This window comes from Semicossyphus pulcher, unplaced genomic scaffold, assembly GCF_022749685.1.
Source record: "Semicossyphus pulcher isolate SPU_LCO1_2020_fin unplaced genomic scaffold, fSemPul1.0.p SCAF_9, whole genome shotgun sequence".
Classification (NCBI taxonomy): domain Eukaryota; kingdom Metazoa; phylum Chordata; class Actinopteri; order Labriformes; family Labridae; genus Semicossyphus; species Semicossyphus pulcher.
Window position 1 is genome coordinate 15613013 of NW_027211770.1, and position 24257 is coordinate 15637269.

The 24257-nt window shown below is 41.4% G+C and overlaps 1 protein-coding gene across 2 annotated transcripts in view; it reads right to left on the reverse strand.

Annotated features, from left to right (window-relative positions):
• Positions 1-24257, reverse strand: part of ptprub (protein tyrosine phosphatase receptor type Ub) — a 167057-nt gene that overhangs the window by 66321 nt on the left and 76479 nt on the right. For both annotated transcript variants that reach the window (XM_069657127.1, XM_069657126.1), the window contains exons 3-5: positions 16534-16805; positions 4189-4270; positions 804-919 (exon numbers count right to left, since the gene is read on the reverse strand). In XM_069657127.1, coding sequence (XP_069513228.1) covers positions 804-919; positions 4189-4270; positions 16534-16805 — 470 coding nt within the window. The remainder of the gene's footprint in view (positions 1-803; positions 920-4188; positions 4271-16533; positions 16806-24257) is intronic.

Consider the following 24257-nt stretch of genomic DNA (forward strand, 5'->3'; position numbering starts at 1 on the left):
ACAACAAAGGGACAATAAGTGACAACAAAGAGATACAAAACTACAACAAAGGGACAATAAGTGACAACAAAGAGATACAACACTACAACAAAGGGACAATAAGTGACAACAAAGTGATACAAAACTACAACAAAGGGACAATAAGTGACAACAAAGAGATACAACACTACAACAAAGGGACAATAAGTGACAACAAAGTGATACAAAACTACAACAAAGGGACAATAAGTGACAACAAAGAGATACAACACTACAACAAAGGGACAATAAGTGACAACAAAGAGATACAACACTACAACAAAGGGACAATAAGTGACAACAAAGAGATACAACACTACAACAAAGGGACAATAAGTGACAACAAAGAGATACAACACTACAACAAAGGGACAATAAGCGACTACAAAGAGATGAAAATGACAACAAAAGTCATATTTGTAAACAAAAAAGAGACGCACAACGGCTTCAAAGAGATGCAAAACGATCAAAAATACCATGACGCAAATAGACGCAAAAATAACATCAAACACGTTAAAAAAAAAAACTACAAAGAGAGAAAATGATGTCAGTTTGTGTTTTGGGGTGTTTTGCTTCTTTATCAAAGGGGTTTGGAGCCTTTGTCAGAGATCACTGTTTCATGATTTGTCCATGACCTTAAGTAACTTTGAAATATAAAGGACTCAGTAGCAAAACCAGTTTGCATTTTGTTCTGTAGACTGTTTCTGAGGTAAAAATGTCCGCACTCATCTTAGTCAGAGACACAGGTGATTTTAGATATAAAAATCCACCATTAAACCACTGACCTCCAGCAGGAACTTCTCCGCCTCTGACGCCCTTCCAGCAGCAACACATTGAAAAGTGGCATTTTGCCCAGCGTTGACCTCCTCGTCTCCGAGTCGGGAGAAGTGCGGCGCCTTATCTATAGAGACAGGCACAGAGAGAAAGGCAGTGAGATCAAAAGACTCCATTACCTTTTGCCCTTCACAATGTCAATAAACTACACAAGGCACAATTAAACAAGGCACTTATTTTTTCAAATACATGAGGGTCAGGTATATCAGCTTGAGAGAAAAACAACCTTTGTCCAGTGTTCGTTCTTAATTAGTTCATTATAACAAATATAAATGAAAAACTTAAAGCTGTTACAGATTTTTATAGAGTTTGAAGCAGCAGTACATTTGAGAACTGACTTTTTAAACCCATTTTTATGAAATTCACTTTGCTTTGTTTTAATGAATTGATGCATATTAATGCTGTAAATCTGTTTAACGCAAAAATTACATGATCAATTTTCAACTTGTGCATTTCTTTTCAAACTTATAAATGAGACTGCAAGAATGAAACAACAAAAAGCTTAAAAGATTAAAACGAAAGAATTAAATGAATCGTTTAAACAGTTTATTTTCATTTTCTTCTTTTGGCTGTAATTTGAGTCAATTGTCTTGACAGCAGAGGATAAAAAGTTTTTTGCATATTAGGAATTAACTTCCAGATTCTTCACAGTACTGAAAAAAAGAAGTGTTGTTGTGAATGTCCATCTAAACATTACTGTAAAAGAAAACTGTTAGAATATTAAGTTCATACAGAAATTGTGGAAGAGCCAAAATGTACGTGTTGAAGGGGTGATTAAGCGCCCGTTACCATAGACACAAATAACATCAGATTAGAGTCAATCTATAGCAGAATGTGGGAGTGAATCTGCAGACGAAAAGCCACTGAGTGAGCATCAGTCCTCCACATTTTGACTAATAATGTCCCAGCATGCTGTGCGGTGCTACCAATGAGTCAGTGTGTGGGAGTAGCCCTCTCACCCAACTCTGTGATTAACAATAGAGAAGTGAGAAGCGGACCCCTGCAGAGTGAAATCACTGGGTAAACGCCAGCAGCACTGCCTGCCATCTCCAAGAAATGGGGTAGGAGAAGTCTGCATGTCACTCTGGATGATTGACAGGAAGACATGGCAGAGCAGCAGTGAAGCTGAAGCATTAGGCAGAGGAGGATCTTTGGGTCTCGCACATCTCCTGCTTGGTTTTTTGTTGCTATCTAGCAGAATGGGGAGATAACAATGTGTTGAGCTTGTTTGTGTACAGTAGTAAACAGAGGGTGTTCACATCTGTACCCCACAGGCGGCAATGTTTCCTTTGAGTGACTCGCCCTCCTAAGGTTAATTCATAATTCATGCCTGAGAGCCGAACATAAACAAACACGGAAATGAGTGTGAATGGAAGAAAGAAAAAAACTGCACTTGGCAGGAGCCGTGGTGTTATACAGCTAAATGTGTCAGATCTTATCCTCAGGACTCTTTAGCGTGATAAATATTTCATTGGGGTGCAACACTGGTTCCAAAGTCAAAGACTACGACTCAAGAGGATAAAACAAAAATGTCAACCATGCTTTATCAAGAATTCACAAAAAAGAACTTGTTGAGCTTGTATTTTATTTTTTATTTTTTTTATTAACTCTGCAACACTTCCCTCCTGTTTTTCACTCCTTCTCTCCACACAGTTCGCTGCCAAGTAATGCAGGCTGGCTGTGTGCCACATCATAAGGCATGCTCAGGTCTTGATGAGAGTCTTAATTATTTAATGGCCACAGTGGGAGAGTTTAGAAGATGCCATCTGCCGTCACAGGGAGAAACAGGGTGGCTTACTGGGTGGTACGCAAGCAGTAAAGTTATGTACCAATCTCACAGCCAGTGTCGTTTAATAAAATAACTTGACGTATTCTCTGTTATATGACACGCTTGAAATGTCAGTCTCCAAACACTACCGACCACATTCACACAGCAGCCATTTCTTACTTCGTTCTTTGGGTGGCTAGCTTTAATGCTGTGACAATGCTTTACTGCTGTGTTCCAGGTTTTAACTCAAATAAATTAGGGTATCTGATAAATTATCAACGTTTTATTAACACTTAAAAAATGAAAAGACGATGAATTGTGAGACTCTGTATTCCATATTTGGCCATATTTCAACCTAAAAGAACCTTATACTGCCTCCCCTGTTAGTTAGCTGTTAACAGTAAACAGCCACTTACTAGCTAACATAACTTTAAGCTAGGAAGTGACCTAGCGTTAATATTACCGTTTGGAGCTGTTACAAGATACATTAGGAAAGGCATACATTCCTAACTAACATAATGTTAGCCATGACTTTACTTCCTAGCTAACGTAGGCTAACTTTAGCATTTATTTACATCATATAAAACAAAATGTTAGCTAAGAACTGATTGAATGCTAATTTTAGCTGTTGTCCAACGTTAGCTTGAATCTTATCTTACTGTGCTTTAGAATATGGCACAATGTCAGTGAAATTATTTGCCAGGTACATTGCCTACATTTATACAACTCGGACATCAATACAACATTGTAGCATTTTAGCTTCCCCACTCTGAGCGTGAAAACAGTGTTTTGTGACAAATATAGGGGCTATGTAAGTAGTAACAGGCAGATAACTTTAAATCCCCATGAATGAAAAATATCTTTTAAAGCTTGTGTCAGTTATGCGAGTCACTAAAAGCAGTGTGTAACATGGTTGTTAAATGTGCCACTAGCACTTGTGTTCAACAGGGGCTCGTATGGGGAGTGTGCATGTGTCACTGAGAGAGTTTGTCCAGGTATTAAACTCAAGGGCCTTAGTGAATATGTTTTACATGTGGTCCTCAGGGGCTGACAACACACTGAACTGCTACCCTTACTTTTACACCACTGACACAAAAAGCCCCCGCTGCAGGGAGCCGTCATTTACAAAAAAACACACCCTGAAGAGAAGGCATTTTCATAGAGCTTTGAAATGTAGCACTTTTTACAAAGTGAGTAAGGACAAAAAGCAACATAACACCTTCAGTCAGGTTAAAAGTGTAGACGCCTTCAAATGGAGACTTCAGGATTTTACAAATTAACAAATACATTTGGCTGTCAAATGAGGGCAGAGGCAGGACGGCAGGTGTGTTTTCAGGTGAAAGGAAGTGTGAGCACTCAGGTGTACCAGTGTTTTTATAGCACTGCTGTTGTGTCAAGATGCCTGAGGACAACATGCAGCACTGATAGGAAAGGTTGCTCAGCCATCACTAGTCTCCTCATCTTATTCATGTTTTATGCTTAGAAATACATCTCTTCACAAAACCACTAAACCTTCTTCCCTTTAGCACCTCCTATAATTGCAATTCATTGACAGAAGTGGCACTTACAGCAGGGATAGTTGAGCACCATGATGTCATCTATGGCAATGTAGCCCCGTCGTTCCCTGGAAACTGTTGCCTCAATCAGCACCTGCAAAAGTGAAGTGAACACAGATTTAATTCAAAATTCGAGCGGCTAAAGCATACACTTGTGGCTAACCTACCGCTCCCAAAGCTAAAACAAAAGAGCAATTTTATAAAGGAAATGAAGCGCTGTGTGAATTCTATTGCTCTTGTCCCCTTTCAGTGACAGACGCATTAATTACAAACACACCCATCGCCACATTGTTGCACATCTGTTGACCCACATCAAAAAGCCAGACAATGAGAGAAATAGGGAAAGACAGAAGCATAAAAAAAACAGAGATGGATCAGTTTTTTCTGGAGTCCGCAGGGCCAGGAGAAATAATAGGTTTATCAGGAAGCACACAATGTGGCGCCTGAGTCATGAGCTCTATTCTACATTCAGGGCGCAGGCTGCTGTGAAGCCATAAGAGCAGATAATACAGCGTGTACGGGGCCACGGGACTCAGGGGAGGACAAAGCTCCATACCATACCGTCCTACAGACAATAAGCTGGATGAGCAGCGGGCTCTCATGAAACCTAATCAATATCAAATCACCATCCTCAGTAATAGTGAACGAGTTATGAGACACAGGGGGGATGTTTGTTTTTGCAGCACCAAGGACGCTCCTCCATCCCAACGTTTGATCGAAGGCCAGCTTTGAGTTATTGTTCCTCATAATCCTCCGAGCAAATGATTACAACATGGCTCCCATCACCGGGTCTTGATTTTTACTGAGGCGTCGCACACACACACACACACACAGAAGCCATAACTATTGTATCATTCAAGCTACTTTAACTGTGTCTGTCTGATGTCTGTGTTTACACGCATTACGCAAGAATGGAGCTCATTTTTCTCAAAGTCAGGACAGGTGCAATCACTTCTGGCAAGGTTGGAAATCTTGAAAGAGCCTGAAAGTGGATGTTGAGTTAAATTGCATCAGCCTCAAAACTTAATTGCATCAAGACAGGTTAAAGTACCTCTTTAAATGTCCTATATTGCTGCTAATATTATACTTTAGTTTTAGTCCCCATACACAAACTAAAGTGATACTTTATTAATTCAATTTGTTCACTCTGTTTTTACAAACATAGGCCCAAAATACACACATGCACAAACAGGACTCCAAGGACATGCACTAATAGAGAGATGTCAGAGTGAGGGGGCTGCACATAGACATGCGCCCCCAGCGATGGGGGATTCTGTGCCTTGCTCAAGGACACCTCGACGGAGCCCAGCCCAATTCCACGCGGGTCCTGACATACTGAGCTACCGTCTACCCAACTATGACTGTTATTTTAAAGATGTAATTAATTCTTGATGTCAGAGACAGTAAAAATCTCATGCTCTGCGTCAGTGAATGAAGATTTTATATTATCTTGAGCGTGATGATGATTTTGATAAGGTTGAAAGCTTTGGAAAAAGAGAGTAGATGGGCCTTGAATAAAGATCGTCTGATACTTTTGGGGAGATCTTAAACACATCTCACAGTATTTAGAAGCAGCATGAAACAGTTAGTTTGAGGAATCATTTAAAGATTTCTTCCTATAAAATCCCTCTTAAATGATTTTCTGTGTTTTACTGCAGTATAATGTAACAGCATGCACGAGGGTGTCAATTAAAATGTTTGATGTTTCTCGCTTTTTGAAAAAAAAAAAGCCATTTACATTATTAAATACTTTCAGTGTCAATAATTCAGTGTTATTTAAAGTGGACATATTTTAGCTATGCAATCAATTTTCTATTTTTCAAATGTGTCTTTGACTCACGCTGGTAAAGTTTGTTTCGTTGTAAAAATCATATACATATTTTAATATCTATTCCCCCACGTGGGGGAGCGGCCGCACTGCACTGTCACTCCAAAGTTGTAGAAAACATGGCTGCTCTAGGATCGGTTATTCTGCCTTATATGTGTACGAACCAGAATCGCCAAGAGGTACCAGAATGGTGAGTTGAAATCTTGACAACGACTTGACTACAAGAAGGCAGTCTGAGGCGAATGGCGGTAAGTGACGATTGGTCGATTTCAGCGAAAGCAAGGTTCTACGTAGAAACCTGCAGCTGTTCTGAACGGTCCATTTCAGAGGCGACCTTTTTAAAAATCTGATTCTGGAAAAACATGAAATTATGCAGTTTTCACTTTTTCACAGTGAACAATAAACACCCAAAAATGTGAAACCCGTGCAGAATATGAGAATATCCATTCAAAAGATATGGCCCCTTTAAGAAAGCAGACATTTAAAGTCACCTTTTGGTATCCAGTATTTTTTTTTTTCATTTCATTTCATTGCTGAAGACACATTTCACGCAAAAAGGACCAAATATCCGAACCCTGATCAGTGGGACACGAAGTTAATCCTCCCCACCACACTCCACTTGTGTTAGCACAACTAATTTAAGAGTTACAACAACATCTTCAGGACCTCTGGCCCAAACTCCAGCCTTCCGCAGTCAGCACGATAGAGATAGTCCACCTCCACGGGCTTGGAAAGGAAGACGAGTGATTACAGCAACAATTGGTGTGACAACCACCCGGGCCATGCACCGCCCCTAAAGGCACCTACGTCGACACTTCATGATGGGATGTGAGGAGATTGGGGTCAGCTTAAAAACTCCTGACAGAACGACACGCAGAAAGCCAGGTGTGCGGAGAGAAGAGGGCAGGCCGGAGGGGGACGGAAGGAGAGGTGGAGTGTAGAGGAAGGAAGGAGGAAAAGTACCGGGCTGCTGGGTCTTGGTATTGGAGTGTGACCCTGCTCTGTCTGTAGCCTGCTGCTCTTCTCCGGCTAACGGAGGAACACTGAGGCTAATCTCCTCCTGCTGGAGTTTATTTTTGTGTTTGTTCCCAGACACTGCAGGAACCTGAGCTGGAAGGTATCACCTTAAAAAAACAGGATACCAACATTTCCTGTTTTTATCATTCCCACTTTTCTCTTTATTATTTCTTTTCTTCAAAGCCTGCGCTGGATCTTTACTCTCATTTCACCCTCTAATGTTTTATTGTCTCTCTTTGTTTCTTTTCCCTCTCTCTCTCTTGCCTGCCTCCTAGTGTGCACCTGCAAACACATACAGTATTTACAACAGTCATTAAAGCCAATATTCTCCACTATGCTGACCTGAATTAGCTGTGTAAGCACACACTGGCACTGTTGTTGGGCTAACGTCAAAATTAGCCAGAAACACTGATTAGGCTTAATGGTATACAAGGAAGAAGGAAAAAACTGTCCTGAACGGCTGATTGAAGGCGTTATTACTCTTTGCTGCTCTAAAGCACTCAACAAAAGATTGATTACTGGTTAAACCTCAGTCTTCTTAGCCATTAGGGTAGGAGGTTATTAAGAGGGAGACATTCGGTGCATTTATTTCAATAAACAACCTCCCCAGATTTTTATTGAAAGCCACTTTCCCAATGAAACTTCCCCCGTGCCCAAACTTTTTTCTAATGAATGGCTGCTTTTCTTCCATGAGATTAAAATGCAGGAATCATCTCCTGAGGAAAAAAAGAAAAGTGTGACGCGCAGTGATTTATGACTAATATAAAACGCACATTAGGAGAACATATTACATTACCCTGTAAAATTGGCTTTTAGAGGCAATTGTAATGTATACAAATCAAGAGATGATTTATCCAGGCCCATAAACCAGCTTCTACCTTTTCCACTCCAGGCGGGAGACACCATTAGGCTCAGAGGGCCTTCACTCACCATTACACGCAGTCATAGATAAATAACTCCTTAACTATTCACAGACAAAAGGTCACATGCTGAAGTAAATCTGTTGAGGTGGAAAATGTCAGAGGATAACAGTCTGTGTCTGAAAATATGGTGCAAGTGTTTGGAATCTCAATACAGCTCTACAGTACAGTGTCTGACAAAAAGCCCGCTTCCATAGCCACGGGCTCAGCTAGCAGGACTCTCAGCAGGCAGCAGCGGGACATAAAGGAGATATTATCAGACAAAGATGTGATTATTCTCTTTTACAAGTCTTTGATGTGCCCACAGCTTTCCAGTTTGTCTGTTCTTTTCAAACAAAATGAGTCTAGTAGGTAAACAAAAAGGCCTCAACGGGAATGTTATGATTCAGCTCGGGTGAAAAGGTCAAGCTAAGGCTAAATTGGAAATCTGTATATTTATGACGTACAAATGTTATAAAGGGAACTAAAGTGTTTTGAAGAGAGTCACCATTTGTGTCACTTAACTTATTTGCATTATTTCACATACTGAAACAAAAAGAGCGAGGCATATCACGTGTCATAGGTTAAGTTCAAAGCTGGTTAGCTTAGCCTAGCTTAACAGAGAGGCTAGAAGGTAACACGGTTTATCTTAAAAAAGAATACGCTGCCTGATAACCTGACTGCAATGACAAGACATTAGGAAGTGAAGGCACCTGGCCAGGAAATAGTCCAGCATACACTTTTTTTACATGTTGGTTTTCTACTATATTAAAGCCCCCCTCCAGTGAAAGCGTTAAATCTTGTAAACATCTCCATGTGGTGTTTTTTATGTGCTACAAGACATATCAGGGACAACATCAGCAGCATGGCTGGGCCTGTCTACTTTTAAACTGCAGTGTACCAAGGACAGGCTGAACAACACGTTCTCAGACTGGCAGGTTTGAGACATCCCAAACCTAAGTGCCAATCCTGTTAACGGACGGGGTGACGCTATGCATATCATTATGTGCAACCTATAGCAACCACTTCAGTGATACGCGAGCCAGCTGTAACCATCATGGTAATTTCTGCAAACTCACTACTGACTACTAACGTTAACATTACTATTGCTAATTACTACATTTCAAGCTAGCAACGTTTCAACAAGTTGCCACTAAACAACAGCAGAGACGTGTTTTGTTTTCAGCTGTAATTTTACGATGAAGCTTTCCGGTTCAGACATGTTTGGCCGAATTACCCCTGTATCACCACTTGCCACTGATTTGGGTACAGAAGCTAACGTAGCAAAACAGAAGCATTCAGCTTTCTGAGTTTGATAAGCAGAGTCGAAGGTGAGCTACAGGCGAGTGACGGAGGGGGCGGTTTGAATAGTGGGCGGGGCCTATGCAGATTGGGGAATTTTTAATGAGTTAGAAGGAGGAGATGCCTTGGGAGGATTTTTACAAGGTAATTAAACGTAATTTGCAGAAACATATCAGTAACATTATTACATTATTATTTCAAGCAGAGCATTTGATATGTCTGTAACATGACCGGAGCTGGTCTTTAAATAAACATAATACATGACTGCAAAAACACAAGGTTCAGGATGGGTTATGTGCGGGACTATTTCTGGGAAGGGTGCAATGACTTCCTTAAGTTTTGTTGTTTTAGTGAGTTTATCTGGGGTGGATTTGATTTGCGAGGCAGCACATGCTTACTGACATTAAATTGGAGGGTGTTAACTTTCTTTTTAATTTAATATAATGACATGGATCAGAACTGGTCAACTTCATGTCAAAATTGGCCGGGAGACTGAAAACAGAAACCATTTTGTCAACAGTACAGTCCTATCATTTAGTTGAGTAGTTGTTGGGTGTGCAGCAAATCTTTGAAATATTAGATGATATTGATCTTCTCCGTCTCTTGGGAACACAGCTATTAAACATAGTCCCCAGAAGGAAAGAGGTTTTGGTTGCAGTAAGAGGCAGTGAAGATAATTCTCCTTTGTGTTTGAATACTGTAAGAAATAGTCGACAAAAGTCTTCGTGCAATATGAAATTACATTCAAAACTTCAGTTTAACTGATTTAGACTTTTAATGATCGATTTAGCTTCAGATTATCTAATGAACATTTTCCAAGAACAATGACTACTAATCTGATTTCTTGTAGTGTAGCCTTACAGGGACAATGCCGTCTCCTGACTGACATTGACACAAACAAACCGAAGAAATAACTTTCATAATGCGATCATTGTATTTATACCACAGTTCGTTCTGAGTAATCTGATTGGACAAGAGGCATTTGATGAGACTTTTAACTAGGTGTATCACTCCGCCTCAGGTCAGTAACATTACATCACACACAGCCATGCTGTTATTCAGTAGAACAGAACTCCCTCTCAAGTGATATTGCTTAATTAGAAAGACTGGGGGAAAAAATCATGAATCGAATATCCTAATTTTTTTTATATATGCGGCAACATGTGGAAAAGTACTGCAATAGAGAAGAAAGAAAAGTCGGGGTGAAATTCTTACATTCGGAAAAAGACGAAGTAGAGACAAGAAAGTGAGAGATGGTAAAGAGGGGAGGGGGACACGTCTCTGTCTCTAGTTGTCAGTCTTGGAGGGCTGGATAACATCTTTAATATTTGATAACAAGGTTCTCCTGGTTCTGCAAACACTTCTACCAATAACAGGCAGAGAGAAATATGGCAATGTACACCCCCTCCCCCCCCCCCCCCCCCCCCCCACACACACACACACACACACACACACACACACGACATCTTCAATCCAGACATGTCAAGGTGATCTTACACTCTGAGATTCCCTCCCCAAAATCCATCGAACTCCAAATCCCAATCTCCCCGCTGTAATAGGAGGAAGTGATGTTTGTGTGATGCTCGTCAACCCTGACATTAATATAAAGTGCAAACTGATCAGAGAACATTTCTGAACTCGTGTTTCGGTGAGAAAAAATGGTGATGTGGACGTGTTGAGAGAGAGTCCCGCATGAATGATAACATGTTGACAAGCACAGAAGTGATGTGAATGTAAGTGATCAGAAAATATGTTTTTAAATCAGGTGGGTGGGCAAAAAATATTTGGTCGGGTTAAGTTTTCAGAATATTAACTCTCGTAGTATTGGTGAATATTAGAGAATAGAAAAATGAGGTTTGTATGAAACTAAACAGCGACTGTGTGTGCTGTAAATAATTTCCCCCCCTAAATCTGATTCTTGAAACGAGCCCCCTCGAGCGTTATCTCTTACATCTGTATCTGTGCAGTGCAAAAGGCTACGCTGACATTTTGTGTCCCTGCGCTAAAGGCAAGGAAACAGGAGCTCCGATATGACCTGAAATCTAATAAGGCGGAAAAAAAACCTGTGGATGGAAAAGCAACTCCGAAAAGAACGATCTTGGGATTTATATTACCCAAGAGACAATGATAAGGAGTGCCTATTCTCGACCTCTGCTTCAAAAGAGAGCTTTGCTGGTTTAACAACAAGGTAAATCTGGCCGTCTATCACTTAAAATCCAAAGTGATTGAATTAAACTTGCCATAGAGCTGATACAACCCAAACCCTCTGGTAGTTAAAGTCACACAAGAGGCAGCTAACGTGTTTTAAATCCACAAGTCTTGTTGGAGTGTTGCAGCAGACTCCCATTGTTCCCCTTCTTTGTGTTTACCTATCTGTTTTCATTGCATGCTTGCTGGCTAACAACAGAGGACAACAGCATTAAGATGCTATTAAAGAAAACATTCAGCCCTACACCCCTCTACCCTTTTCTGTTTAGTCTGTGTAACAGGGAGCAGCGACGTGCTGCGAGGCGAGACCCCGTGTCATTCCACAGTGATGAGGTTTTTGACTGCTGGGGGATTAGCAATGTAAGCTGTGGTATATGTGACTTTGAGGGGGGCAGTTTGTTTTGCTCGCTTTGTACTGGGAATAAGCACAACTCGGCTGCGTATAAATAAAACGCTGACATGCTGCAAGAAAATACTTTTATTCTAAAAGTGCATATACCTGCCCCGACACCCACACCCCTTTGTTAATCCACATTTGGTCATTTTTACACATTTGGATGTAGTTCTGGGAAATCCATTCAAATGTTGCCTTGAAAAACCGACACAAACTGAAATGTATCAGATGATCCTTGATAGCAAAAGATTGGATTTAAAGTAATAATCTTAATAATATTTTCATTCAAATTAATGTCTGTTAAGTCACTATCTATCGCTGAATGAGGTAACACAATGGTGATTGGGCCTATGGCCCACCTTTGCATTTGCAGTATATAGTATTATTATGGACTGGGTGGAAAAAATCCCAAGCGGAGCCCAGTTAGTGACGCGCTTTCCATCACCCAGCAGTGGTTGGTCTGGCAGAGAGGGTAGGAGGAGCTAAGCGGCTGCTTTTCCGGTCTCTGCAAGTGTTGCGAGTAAACAGTAATCTACTATGGCTGAACAAACAAAGAAAAGATCGATGACTACAGATACAACTTCAAAAGTAAGTGAAAATCCAAAGAAAAATTGGAAGCTCAGATGAAGGCAAACAGTCTAAAAAGGAAAGCGACCGTCAGCGAAGAAAATCAGTTACAACCATAACAAAGGGAGCCAACCGAAGGGTACTCCCACAATTACCGTATATCGCCATTGGGGACGCCCAAGAGAACGAAACTGAAATCTTCGAGATTGTCAGTTTAAATCTTTCTGCTTTTGAACAACATGAGCAACAGCCTGGGTGATTTAATCGGATAAATTTGAACACCGTGTTTTCAGCCACACAACATGAAAGGCCATAAGCAGTTTGAACTGCTCCATGAAAGGCTGCACCGTCAATACTTATTTAACCGTCTCTCCTTCTCCTACACTAAAGCCCCTTTCGCACATGTACTGTGCTCCTGAACATTTCCTGACATTGTCCGGGTGGGCTGCATGTGTGAACGCAAACGCCCTGACTTTCTCCTGCCGGCCTCCTAAAAAAAGGTCAGGGGAAAGTCCGGGTCAGCCGATGTGTGAACGCAGCAGGTAATACTCAGGAACATTCACAGCAATATGTCACCTTATTTAAAGACAGTTTTATCATAATGCCATTATAACTGTGCCTCATTCTTCTCCACCATATATTAGTGTTCGCTCATAAAACTACTTTAATCTGCTCACCTTGTTACTCTTCAGTTATTTCTCCCCACACACCTTCGCCTGCTGTACCTGTATCTGCTCTGTTGACATTCATGAGCTGTGCGTTTTACAAAGTCGCCCCAAAAAACACAGCTCAGAGTTTTTACACCATCAAGCTCGTTTTCACAGCAGCAGGTGAGCCACGTGTGAAGAAGGAGCGTCATTAAAGACGTTGCATGTCGAAGCGATTCACAGGTCCAGCGACTAGTGAGATCGACACTACACAGCTGCACTTCAAATCTTTCACAACAGAATAATAAGATCCATTTTTAACAGAAGACGTCGGATCTCAATCAATGCATTCACAGGAGGGACGTACCAGCCGGACGTCTGTTCAAGGGGAGAGCGGCCAGTAAGTTCATCGATCGTGGATGACGGTCTTTTTGACAGAAAAAGAAAGAAAGAATGAGAGTCGCCAAATACACTTGCCCCACTCACCCTCTCCCGACAGGGAAAATCTCCCACTGTGAGGGACATGTATGAAAGGGCAACTCTAGAAAATGTCGGGGTCAGACGGCCCTGAAATTTTCTGTAGAGGTCTAGAGTGTGAAAGGGGCTTCACTGTCCAATTTCAGAGTCTTCTACTCCTAATACTCCCAATTTATTCCTCCTCCTTCTGAAGCTGCTTTACCACTGGTCAAAAAACCCGCTAGCACCCGCTAACACCCGGCTTTTTTGCTTAATGGGACAGGTTACAATCGGCATTCAGACCTAGGTCAAATGACTGAATCTCCGCCCCCTTTCCGGTGTGATGCTAAGCTCCGTCGGTGACTTCTGCGACTCCTTATTATCTCAGCTACAAATTCAGCCCGTCTCCGTCCGAGCAGTCCTCGAACATAGTTCCAAATTTGTCGGCGCCGAGTTTAATACACAGACTGAATGACTAACAGATACAATAAAGACCTAACCACGTAACATCTTCACTGTTTACTAACCCTGTTTCAGGGACGTTTGTGACGTCAGGCAGAGACGCAGCAGAAAAGAGACCGACAGGAGTATACTTCACTGGCAATGGGAACAGAGACAATCAGTATCTATAAGCTGGTCTTCCTGGTCTGAAAAAACTGCATCAACCCAGTAGTTTTGGTGGGAAAGGGGTATAACTGAAGCCTCTCATTGGAAACATCAGGACAATTCTGACTCACCTGTGAGCATTCACTCTGTGCTGGGATATCTACATGAATGTGAAGCAACAGAGAGCAGCACTGCCAAGTACACAGGCAAATCCACTCTCTGCTGTCGTACTTGACAGAGAAAAGAGAGGGCAGGATAAAACTTGTCATTATTACAGTCATGACTTATCAGTCCCGATGTGGTGGTGATAGTGCAGGATGGTTGTCAGGGAGTCTGTTTTATAACACAGAGATCACAGCTCGGATCTCACAGCACCCATCAGCTCTCTCATTGTTAAACATTCCGCATGAGAGCAAGCGCTTTTTAAAACATTTAAAAAGGGTGTTGTAAAAGTAATGATTTCCTCTGAAAACACAGGGAATTATTTGTTAAAAAACTGAGCTGATGAACAGTTTCAGTGGCAGGAGTCCTTGCTGGCTCGTGTTTGAGGCGCGTTCCTGACAGTAGCACTGATTGTTAGAGCTCATAGTCATTTTTAAATACTGTTTTGTAACTACTGAGATTTCACCAAAAATATAGTTATAAAAAGCCAATTGTAGCCTCAATATTCTCTTTTTAAATAAAATAGTGTGAAGAGAATACTTGATTATACAAACACAAAATTTCAAGGAAATTTCGACCTTCTGGGAAATACTCTTAAAGAGGGGGTATTATGCTGTTTCCCATGTTAAGACATATTTGTTACAATGTTGGCTGTCCAGACTAAACGTTTTAAATCTGTAGGTAAAAGTATGTTGGAGTAATCCCCAGGCTTCTCAGCTCAGTCTGCTGTGAACACCAGGTTTCACACTGTTTTTTCTACATGCTGCACTTTGTGACGTCACAAAGTGCAGCTTTAGCAGGCTTTGGAGAACTGGCCAATCGGAAGAAAGTGGGCTTGTAGGGGCGGGGTTTATTAAAGAGACAGAGCTGCAGAGTCGTTTCAGGCAGAGTCTGTATGAAGGCCTGCACAGTGTTTCTTTAACTGTAAATTATGCTAAGCTACTCAACAGGTATCACAGAGTGAAATATGAAGCTTGAAATTATCATAAGATTGACACCATGCTCCGGTCTGTATGCTAAATATAAAGCAAGAGCCTGGAGGTTATTAGCTTAGCTTAGCATGAGGATATAATACCCACCTGGCTCTGTCCAAAGTTGCAGTCGCATATGAAGCTCACTACTATTGTGTTGTATCTAGATCTGTGATGTACAGATGAACCAAATTTAGCTTGAGAGGGCCTGGAGTAGATTTTTTTTACTTCAGATGGAACCATGCTTTTCTTTTAGCTCTGTTTCCAGTCCTTATGCTAAGCTATGCTAAGGCTTTCTGGTGTTAACTTCCCAACATCCAGATATAAGAGTGGTATCAATCCTCTCATCCCACTCTCGTAAGAATGCAAAGAAATATATTTCCCAAAACAGCTTTTCCATAACATTTCTTATATTGAATGTAAAACAAAATAATCTCCATTTTACCTTCATCACTGTGAAAAAGATCCACAGTGGGCAGACGCCTGTTCAGTTCACAATGACTGCCTATTGAGAGTAAAGCTTTTAACTCTTCGTATGTGTCCTTGTGCATTAAGCAGCGACAACACTTTTATTTAAGATGTCTGAGTGCCTCTGTTTGTATACCTCAAGTCTATTAGTCCCTGTTTTTTAGTGTGTGAGTGTCCCCCTACATGTACCCCCCTGTTTGTTCAAAGGGCTATTATTTACATGGTGAAGGTCAGATCTTGCAGGGCCGAACAGGATTTAATTAAGTCTGGGGGATTGACAGTTCTTGATAAAATGCACACTACTCAACTTAATTGCTTTTTGACAGCTCTGCAGAGTTTGCAGAAAAAATAAATTGGATTAATTGATGGATATCCATCGTGCTCACCTGAATGTGCCATCTACAGACCACAGCACGGCAGGCAGCCTCAGGAGATGCCAGTCAATGCCCGTCTACTGTAAGTATCTAATTACATGCCATGCTAACCGCTGGGGATGAGTGAATACTCTGTGCACAGGCCTCAGAGGGTGGACTCTCTACCAGGCGGGACTACAAGAGACCAAGTTAGGCTCCTCTAGCGCTAACATCGGCTACATTCACAAGGGAATCAATGCTAATTAAATTGCAAATGCAGGTAATTAGCACCAGATTCAGCCAGAGGCTAAAATGAGCGGTGATCAACAGAGCCGAACTGTGTTACATAATTCAGCTGTGTAAGATGTCGGTCAATGGGTCTGCTGAAACTGAAACCTCTTTAGACAGTTTAGAGTCAGAGAAGTGTGTGCGTTCATAAACACATCATCAAACAAAGTCGTAACACAAAAAGTTCGTACCTGGTATTCATTGGGCCAGAAGGTGCTGACAGCCAGCTCGACCTGGTGCCACTGCTTGGCGTGAGACCCCGACGTGTTCCACACCGGACTTCCCATCGGGCCGCCGTTGACTCGAACATACGCCCGCAGGGCCCCTGGACTGTGGCCGTCACGACTGTACAGGAAGTAGCTGAACTGGACGCAGTGCGTGTCATTTTCACTCAGCGTCTGCAGCAGCAGCTGAGCACGGTGACCCACGGCGTGCTGGGAGGAGTTCACCAACATATAGGACCCTGAAACAAACAGAAGGAAGTCATGAGTTATTTATACTATAACAACCTTTAGAAGCAGGCTGTCTGTTTTTCATATATTTGTCCATTTTAGATGCTAAGCTAACTCGTGTGCTGAATGCTGAATATTAAAAGTTATTAAAAGTTAGGATGCTGGCTCGTGGTTTTGAAGCGAATCTATGTATAATTTAACTGGTTGGTATGAGCTATTTTCCAGCTCAAATACATTGTAATCTTTGCTTTATTTGAAATAATAGAGTTCCCTCTGCGCCGGCTGTCATATATGCATTAGAAACATATCCACAAGTTGTGGCAGTGAAGCATGAACTTTATAAAGTTAACAAGCTGCTAAATCGCCCGCAGCAGTGAATCATTTTAAATTGGAAATTAAAAGCTGCCAAACAGACAATTGCACTGTCTGCACAGCTCGTCTTTCCACAGGCAGATATAACAGCTCACTTTTTTTGTCAGGGATTTTTTATATTCATGTATTTTGTATTAAAAGATATTCATGTTTTGTCTTTAAACATGAAAGGAAGACTGAGACGCAAAGTACTACAAGTGTGCACTGTGTATTAAGTAGTGAGAGCTACATATCGGGAAGAAGCTGTATCAGAAGACGCTGCGCAGTGAAGTAAAAATAATGTGCATAATGTAAAAATATACACCCATTCTTTCACATTCACAGTCTTTATATGAATATGTCTATAGCACAGTTTTTCTGAGTGGCGTAGATGTGCTGGAGGTCTGTGTACGAGCCACTGAGGGATTTGAGTTAAGCACACTCATATGAACCAATGCAAACATGTCACAAAGGAACAAATTCACTTTCAACCACTCTTAACAGGGTGAATCCACAAGACGAAAAATGAAAGTATTCTCCCACAACTCATTGCAGAGTGTGTAGGCGGTTGATAACAGGAAAGAAATGTGCCCTGTAGAATAAAAAGACTGAAATTGGTGCTGGCTGAGGCACTACTTCCTGTGAATACTGGAGAGAGATACAGAGAGATGGAAGAAAAAGCCGCCAGCCTGAGCGAGACAAAGAACCAGCGGCAGTTTTCCCACTGCAAGGTGATGCAGAGGTAGGAAACGAGATTCACAAACCCCCCGAAGCCTCCTCTAATCAGGATAACATAACCCCATTGCCCTTTGCCTAGCATCTGTCCTGCCTCGAGTCTGCGCCCGCTAACGTGATTAGCACAGCAATGTTGGGAGACCTTCCTGTGTACTCACATAATCAAGCCTGTTGTCTTTGTACTCCAAGGTCTTTCTGTTCTCCGTCAGAAATGAGCCCAGGAGAGCAGACAGTGGCAGACATGGCGCCAGGTGTCCTGAAGACATTTATTCTGCACTCAGATGTAATAGCATGCGATGCTGAATAGCCAGACAGAGAAAGAGTTCTTTACATCCCACACAGTCTGCACCTCTGAATTAAGAAGCTTTCCCTACAAAAGAACGATACTCTTCAGTGTTTTACACCTTCAATCAACTCACCATTCAAACATGAACATAAATTCTTTGTGCGCAGAAATAAAAAGTTGCTTCTGTCTTTCTTCTAATTGACTACTTGAAAAACACCTGACGGACTCATCTGCTTTTCTCCAGCACCGCCCAGCTACTGAGAAAACACTAATTACCTCTTTAAGTGCAAATAAGACAGAAAGCCTAAATTCTCCGGCTGATGTTTTACATAATGAGATTGAGATTCACAACCCTTGGCCCCGAGCTATAAGGAAAGTTAAACCGAGGACCACAGCCGAAGTAGAGACGGTCGTTATCTGCAGGCGAGACTTCGGCCTTTCCTGCAAAGCCCCATTGCCCTGCAGCCGGCTGTCAACAGCCCCTGATTTGTGTCTCATCCTGGGCTCCAGATCTGGGCTCTCTCATTTGGCTCTGCTTAATTAGATCTTTCAGAATCCGTCTCCTCTCCTGCACCCTGCAGGCCCACAGGGGACTCATAAAATAAAAGCAAAGGGCTGAAGTGTGGCAGCCGTACTGTCCTCACCGCTGCTCTTATCCTGGATGTGTTCCCTCTCTTTTATATATTGAGGTTATTAACACCGTTCTGTTGACTTTGCAATTTACTGTAATGTCACGTGGGGACGCCCGGTGCACTCTAACCTCCTCTGAGATTCATACTGAAGATAGGTGAGGTCATCTTTTTAATAAGGTGCATATGAGTTCATTTGATGCATGAAAGGGAAATGTCCATGAATTACACATTGTGACAAATCAAATTCAGAACCAGGACACATTATGTAGAGTGATGCCGATATAGTGTGAGATAATGCACGGCAGCAATGGACATAATTCATCATTTTACTTTCAGTTTGGCAAAGTCTTCTGAAGCTGGACATCTGGAGCTTGGTATAATAATCTTTCCATCTCAGGGTAGAAATAAGGATCATAAATACAGAGATAATTTACTTATAATAAAAAATGTATGAGAACATGTTTTTTATGTGTATATTAGAGAATATAGCCTCCCCTTTTGGTTTAAAAAAACTTGATGAAGAACTTTTTAGGAGTCCGAACCGTAATTGAACATATTTCTGTCATCTCAATGACAGCAACAGATGTCAAACAGATAAAAACGTGCTGTGGTTCCACATGCACATATTAGTGCTGATCGTTTACCGTCTTCCTCCCTACGCATGCCGGCCTATTTACCGTCTTTCTCTGACATAGGTTCAGCTTTACTTTCTCTTTCACTCTCTTGGGGTCAATGGAGAAGTGTCTCACTGCTGCATCTCCTGATCGTTGTGCTGCAAACTAGAAACTACTCTTTTCTCAGTGTTGCCACGGCGACCTGTAAATGTGCCGTGTGGCGTTTGGGTGAAGGAAAAAATGGTTCTTCACTGCTAATATTGGGCCTTTTATTTTTATTACGTTTTCACATTTTATTTTAGTTTCAGTTAAATTATTGAACCTGGGATTTAAGTAGGTAAGCTCAAAAGCGGTGATGATGGTTACTGGGTCCACCTAGCGGTTGGCTTCACTTTACCACGGTGTTGTGGTCATGCGGTTACCGTCACAGCCCTTGCCACATGTTAAAAATGTTGATCAAAAGTGTACCTCAGTGATGGAATAATAAAAGCTGTAGTGCAGGACTAATGCAATAATCCAATGATCCAACTACTTATCACACAAGATCATGCGATGCTTATCCAGACTATCACAGCCAGGTGAATCTCTCTGTGTATTAATACACCAGAGTTTTTATATCTGACTTTCCAACATTGGCGCAACAGTTGTGAAGTGTTTCATGTCAACCAGCATGATTGGTTTGCCAAAGCTGAAGTGGGGAGCAGCCAGAGCGATGGAGTTGGCGACAGCGTGGTGGAGTCTTTGGAGGGAAAAGTATAAAAAGCATCCAAGAAAAGTTTCTGATACTAAATGTAAAAAAGAAACTTGGCGTTTAGAGGGTGAATTCCTGTCAGTCTGCAGCAAATCAGCATTCATCATAAGCACACGTAAAACAGTGTTTGTGTAACTACTCCCACGCCCAGAATAGGGAGTCAAAAGTTCGGCACTGCAGCTTTAATATTAACCTCTAAAGGCCGCTTCACACGTGGCGTCTTCATTTGAATGTTACATGCATGAAAACAGGTCACTGCATTCATGAGTCGTGCGTGTTACGCCAACCATCTAGAGAATAGGAGACTCGCCTATCTTTCTTGGCCAAAATACACTATAAAAACTAAATGTGAAAAATCTTGATGACCTTGTACCAGCAATATCAACATCTCTTCCTGTAGAATATGTCACTGGCATGGAAAGTAAAATATGTCAACACTTCTGGTACGCTTTTTTAAAGTAAAGCTCGATCTGATATGGTTGTTTTCACCGTATGTTAATTCAGGTCCTGTTTCTAATGTAAATCAGATTATCTGATAAGACCAACCCCCGAAACCTGGATATGGCAAACAGACAGGTAAAGAGAAGAGTGATTAATGTATATTTTTTTCAGCCTAATTATTATTTACAGTTGAGCAGACACCTCTTCACTCTATCCTGTATAAAATAAATATAAATGATTTATTTATTGAGGTTAAACTCATGTAGAAAGACCAGCTGAAGGTAGCCGACATGCACCCAGTGTGAACACCTTGACGGCGTGAGCCAGAGCCGTCACACTCTGCTCATGCTCCCAGTCTGAATGAGCTGTAAGGCCAGTCAACTGAGCTTGACCATGAGATGGGGGACACACATTCATACGAAGCTGGGAACATGAAGAACTTGTTAACTTGCCTCCAAGTTGTTATGGAGAAGTAAAGAAGAGGTTGGAGCCTTGACCACACAAAGTTATGAAGCCACTCATGGAAATCCTTGGATTGATCTGAAAAGTACTCCTGGACTGGAAGTTGGCAGCTTTCATTATAAAGAACTTGATGATTGCACAGTTTGACCTTCAGTGTGTCATCGGCACTTCAGCCTTCATTTGTTTGTCTAACAGGAGACTTTCAGTGTCTTTGTTCTGCAGACTGGAGTCGTTTCAGCTGTCGCTTCACAGCCACTTGAGCTTCCAATATGTTCAATTTCCTTCTTATATAATATACTCTTCAATGGACACATCATACTGGCTGTGTAATGTACACAGCTTTTACCTTTTCATGATGTTTTAACTCTATGTCCACATAGACACTCCACATATTAAAGCATGGATCGGTCCAAAGAGACTGACTTTTGAAATCAGCAACATATAAACATTTGACACAATACTACCGCACCAGTATCATCCTTTATATGACTTTTTGTACTGCCTTTTTTCCTCGTTAAATGTGCAGATCACATCCGTCGTGTTGTACTTATTTTATTCTGTTTAATTATCTTTGTTATCTTTTGTTATCTTCTGATATTTTAATTGATTTTCTCTGCTTCCTTTTCTGTTTTCCATGTAAATAACTTTCCATGTTCACGGGGTTTTTATTAAAAGGCTAATGCTGGAAAACAAATAAGAGCTAATCAGATCAAACTGTAGTGTTTAGTGCTACCAGGCATGACCAACACACAGGAGACAGCATCTTTCATGAATTATACTCCAGAGCGCCGTGAAATCTGATAAACTTCCATCCATCCATTGATGCCCCTCCCAAGGGCAAAGGAACATCCATAACAAGATTAGGACCGATACAGCACGCCATAATTCATACGGAGCACTGCTGGACCTCCACCTGCTCACGGGCTGGAGGTGACACTATCTGAGGCAGACGAAGAAAAATATGAGGATGACACACAGACGGGAGGGGTTGGGTTGTGAAGCATCAACTCAAAAATAAGAGAAAACAGTCAAGAGTTCAAATAAGATGCGGTGATATTAACATTGGACATGGGGGATAATGCCTGGCGAGATGTCCTTTAACAGGTTTTTATGGAGTCTGAGCACAGTGGAGGAATGCTGCTTCTGCTGAGTTTCCTTGGATAAAGCTTTGTTGTATCTCTGTTTCCTGGTAACGCCTGTGTGTGTGACTAATACCTGAAAAAGTGATCCTCAGCCTATTTCAGCTGAAATGGAATCACTACTCCAATAATTAATATGTATTTAGCCTCTACTTAGCAACGCAAGATATTTCTAGTTGCCAGCGCAGCTCATGGAGTGCATCGGCTAAGCTAACATCCAGAAAGCTAATGGCATGCTAGCAAGATTAAAAGTAAGTTTGAAGAAATACATTTGATTTTAAGAAAATGTAAATTGACAGTGTTTCATGATCCAACATACTAGCTAACCTGCCACGTCGTTGTTCCCAAGTAATACATATTTATGAACAAAATAGGTTACAGCCGGCCTAGAGCAGCAGGTTGAAAAGCGAAAAGGATGTTAGATGAGCATTTATGTTAGTACCAGTTCCTTCCTTCCTTCATTCTGTTTTAAATGTACCAAGCCTTTTATTTTGTGGCCAACACAACAAAGCAAAGCTGGAGTCTGAGAATTCTTAAAAACAAAAGAAACTAAGGAGCCCAGATGTCTAGTAGTAGCGAAAGCTGCGTGTTAGGGTTTGAGCCGCGTCCTTGATGCTGCACGCTGTATCATCACTGGTCTAAACCCTGGCACGCTCTCAGCAGATCGGCCTTCATGCTCGTCTCTTCACCAGGTGCCTTTAATTCTGCCCTGCGCTCTTTTCTTAGAAGGTCATGAAGGATTTCAATCTCTGAGGGTCCGATGTCCCCCCAACTGTTTATTTGCTGCCTTTCCGCAATAACCTTCAGCACAAAAATAAATAAAGTGCTGTGGTCTTTGGTGTGAGAGGAACATTAGTGTTCTTCCCTGGTGTCTGGTCTGACTGTGAGAAAATCGGCTCACAAATGTAAAACTGCCTCATCATGTAGTAAAACCGTTCACAAAGCACTAGGGGCTTTCAATGCGAGACATAAATGCCTTGTCGCAAACATCAGACGCTAATGTGTTTATTAGCCATCACTGTCGCAACAACAAATATAGTTATTCTTTGATTTTTGGGGATAGTTTTTTTCCGTCTGACCTTCTGGATAATTCGAAGCAAGCCTGGAGTTTTGCAAAAAACATTGATTTAGGCATTGATAAAAGGAAACCCGTGGAGAGGATGGACAAGTTCCCTTCCTAATGGAAGAACTCACACAGGGACAAACCAATAATAAGACACCACACAGACTTAATCAACTTATCACAATGACAAGCAATGACAGCGTTCCTATGAGGAGGCTGAGACCTTATGCTCCAAGAGGAAAGCAACACAACATTCAGCAATCATTTTTGCTGAGAATAAAATCTGTTTCCACGACAACAACTCGTGTTAGCGTACTTTTTCATTTACTGGAAATATACCATCTTCAGTGGGGTGTTTTCTTCTTTTATCTCATTCTTTCCATCCTAAAGTGCCTAAATCTCAATTATGTTTTGCTATATTGTGTAAAAAGGAACTCTTGTCCTTACACTCCAATATGCTTTTAATTCTGACAGTTAACTGTTTGCTAAGCCCAAGGACCTTAAAAGTTGCGGTCGCTACATCTGTCAGTAATTTATAAGAAACAATGTGTCCTTGATTCATACAAAGTTAGACAAAAGCAGCTTCACATTTCTAGAAGGCAACCTCCCGTTTTGCCGGCAGAAACAAAAACTGTGCCCAGCAGATTTAGTTGTTGCTAGCCTGTTATTTATGCTAACGTTAGGTCTGTTGGAGACTGAAGTGTGGCTGTTGTGTTTTGGAAATCTTGAAAAGACACCAACCTCAAAACTTGTTGTATGCAGTGTGTCTCATAAAGACCTCAACAACTACAGAAAAACAAAACTTGTGACCAGATAGCCGCTACCCCGGTAGCAGTTTAGGTAACAGTCAACTCTGTGATGTTAGCAAAGCAGCAAATATTCAAACCTATAAATTATGGAACCAAAATAATAACTTGATAATGTTAAAGGCAAATGTTAGCTTCACATTTCTAAACGGCAACCATCACTTTTGCCGGCTGAAATGACAA